Below are 2,347 nucleotides of genomic sequence, written 5' to 3'. Positions count from 1 at the left end.
GGCAGGAAGGTGAAGAGAATTGGAAGACTAGCCTCTGCCATGTTTTTCACTTCCTAGTCAGATTTTTAGAACCAGGGAATCACTCCAGTCTGGTTTGCTGTGTAAAACACACCAGACAACCTTTGATTTCCGCACTGATCTGAACTAATAGCAATGTAGGTTTGTCTGGTTTTTTTCTTCTGTAAAGACACATCCGAACTTGATTAAGTGATCTCAAGTGCTCTCAGCTGGTGCACACAACATTATGACAGCAAGGACTACTTCCTTAGTTCTAGTGGCAACTGCACGGTGCAGAAATTATTTGATAGATGAGGCCTTGCCATGGCTGAGGAGAGAATATCCCTTTCCTAGCATTCTGACTCTTAGCAGTATCCCTCTTTTGTCTGTTTTTATGCTCCTGCTGCGTAAGACTGATGCCATGTGGGAAGGGGAGTGGGGCACATGTTTCTCTATGCTCGTTTGTGGGCTCAGTGCTTCTGTATGGCGTGTGCATTTCCATATCTGATATCTGATAAGTCCTTCTGTTTGGCCTTTTAACAGGACAGTGTCCCAATGGGCTCTCCTGCCTTCCTTCTCTCTCTCTTTGTAAGTATTGAAAGGCTCCAGCAGGTACTGCAGTACTGCTGGCAGTGTGCTCTGCTGCTTGTCTGGGTGATCACTGCGCTGTCACAGCACCCTTAGCATTGCAGCAGTGTGTGTGTTTAACTTAGGGGCTGTACAGCCATGATCATTAGGGAAGAAACATCTCAGTCCCTTATTCTCAGCGTGGATGAGTGGGAGGGGCTTCAGTCTTTTCTTTCTGGTTCCAAGTGTTCTCCATTTTGTCATCTGCCTCTGCTTTTTTCCACAACTTCTCTCCTGCTTTCTTTCCATGTAAGTGGGAAGACAGACCAAGTGGCGCAGTAGTATAGTTCTTACATCTCCCCTACTCATACAGCTGACCCTTCTGCACCTTTGAGACAGCACAAAGGGTCTTGGGAAGGTGAGGAGTCAGCTGCGTACTCCTTTATCATTCACGGTCCAGAAAGGAAATAAGATACTCTGCAGAAATACCTTGCTCTGTGCCTGTGGTTATCTGGAAGTGTTTGGTACAATATTCCCTCCGAGAAACCCCAAGTCTCTGAGTTGCGGGGAGGAGAGAAGGGAAGGAAGATGGAGAGTTGTTTTTTTCTCTCACATATATCTAAAGACAGAGGAGTACTCCAGGAGAGTCAGCATGTCAGCCAGAGGGAGAGGGCAGCGGATCAAAGGAAGCTCTCAGCTCGCCTTCTACTCATGGAAAGGAGCTGTGCGGAGAAACTAGGGAGCTAGTGCCAGGGTCACTCAACTGGAGGAGCACTTCCCGTAGGGATCAGCAGCTGATAAGGTAGGTTAGTCAGCAGTTTCGTCTTCCCATCTTAAGAGCCAAGCTAGAATCTGCCACTTAGGAGAAAGCCTGCACTGTACAGGCTCCAAAAGCAATCTGTCTGGGCGAGAGCCTTGTTGCCTATCTCTCCCCTGGCTGCCAGCAGTGCACAGAGATGCTGCAAATCCCAGCACCTGTGCTATGTCCAGAGTGAATTTTAGGTAGGTCTGCAGGCAGGCCTTCTTAAGGACAGCTTCCCTTTCTCCTGTTTGGAAGGCATGAAAAGTTGTTACCAGATGCACAATTCCTTGCTTCCCTGAGTGCTGGGGGAAGTGTTTTGTGTTCAGGGTTGTGTAACTCTCTTTTTGTTTGCCTTGCGACCAGGACGGAGGCACCAGAGGGCGTCGCTGTGCCATCGAGGCGGACATGAAGATGAAGAAGTGATGCTGCAGGCAGACAGAAAATCCCAGCCCCTGGCAGCCAGAGCTGGAGTGCAAGATGCAGTTCACAGCTGTTGGAGAAGGAAGAAAAGCTGCAGATCCATTTCTGGGACCTGGTCCACCTTCTTCGCTTGCCCCTCTGGAAATCAGTGTCTCACTGGAAAGTGTAACCCAAAGAAACTTCCCTGGAGGGGAAGACTAGCCCCCCCCCTGCCTGTTTTAGGGCAGTCGTCTTGGGCTTCATCAGTGTTCTGGTGTTAGCTAGCAACTGGTGGCTTGTATGTACTGTAATGTGAAGTGTACAGATTTTTACTAGTGATGTGTAAATGTGTATGTATATTAAAGTCTGAGAACAAATCCAGTGTACAGTGTGCAGTGTACTGAGCATCGCAGCTCTCTGCAGTGTGGAACCCTGTTATTGTACAAGGGTGCATACCTGTCTTGAATATCTGCAAATATGACTCTCCTCCAGTTATCTGTATGGCACAGAAGCGTGGCAGAGATTTGACATGAAAAACAATCCAGTAATCGTGGGAATGTGACATAGTGCTCGGACAGAGGG

The 2,347-nt window shown here is 48.2% G+C and overlaps 1 protein-coding gene across 1 annotated transcript in view; it reads left to right on the top strand.

The window, feature by feature from the left end:
• Nucleotides 1-2,134, top strand: part of BRD8 (bromodomain containing 8) — a 15,786-nt gene extending 13,652 nt beyond the window's left edge. The window contains exon 20 of the mRNA XM_010294024.1: nt 1,730-2,134. Coding sequence (XP_010292326.1) covers nt 1,730-1,789 — 60 coding nt within the window. The 3' untranslated portion in view covers nt 1,790-2,134. The remainder of the gene's footprint in view (nt 1-1,729) is intronic.
• The last annotated feature ends 213 nt before the right edge of the window (nt 2,135-2,347 follow it).

Source organism: Phaethon lepturus, unplaced genomic scaffold, assembly GCF_000687285.1.
Source record: "Phaethon lepturus isolate BGI_N335 unplaced genomic scaffold, ASM68728v1 scaffold19859, whole genome shotgun sequence".
Classification (NCBI taxonomy): Eukaryota; Metazoa; Chordata; class Aves; order Phaethontiformes; family Phaethontidae; genus Phaethon; species Phaethon lepturus.
The sequence above is the reverse complement of the archived record's forward strand: the minus strand, read 5'-3'. Positions and strand labels throughout refer to the sequence as shown.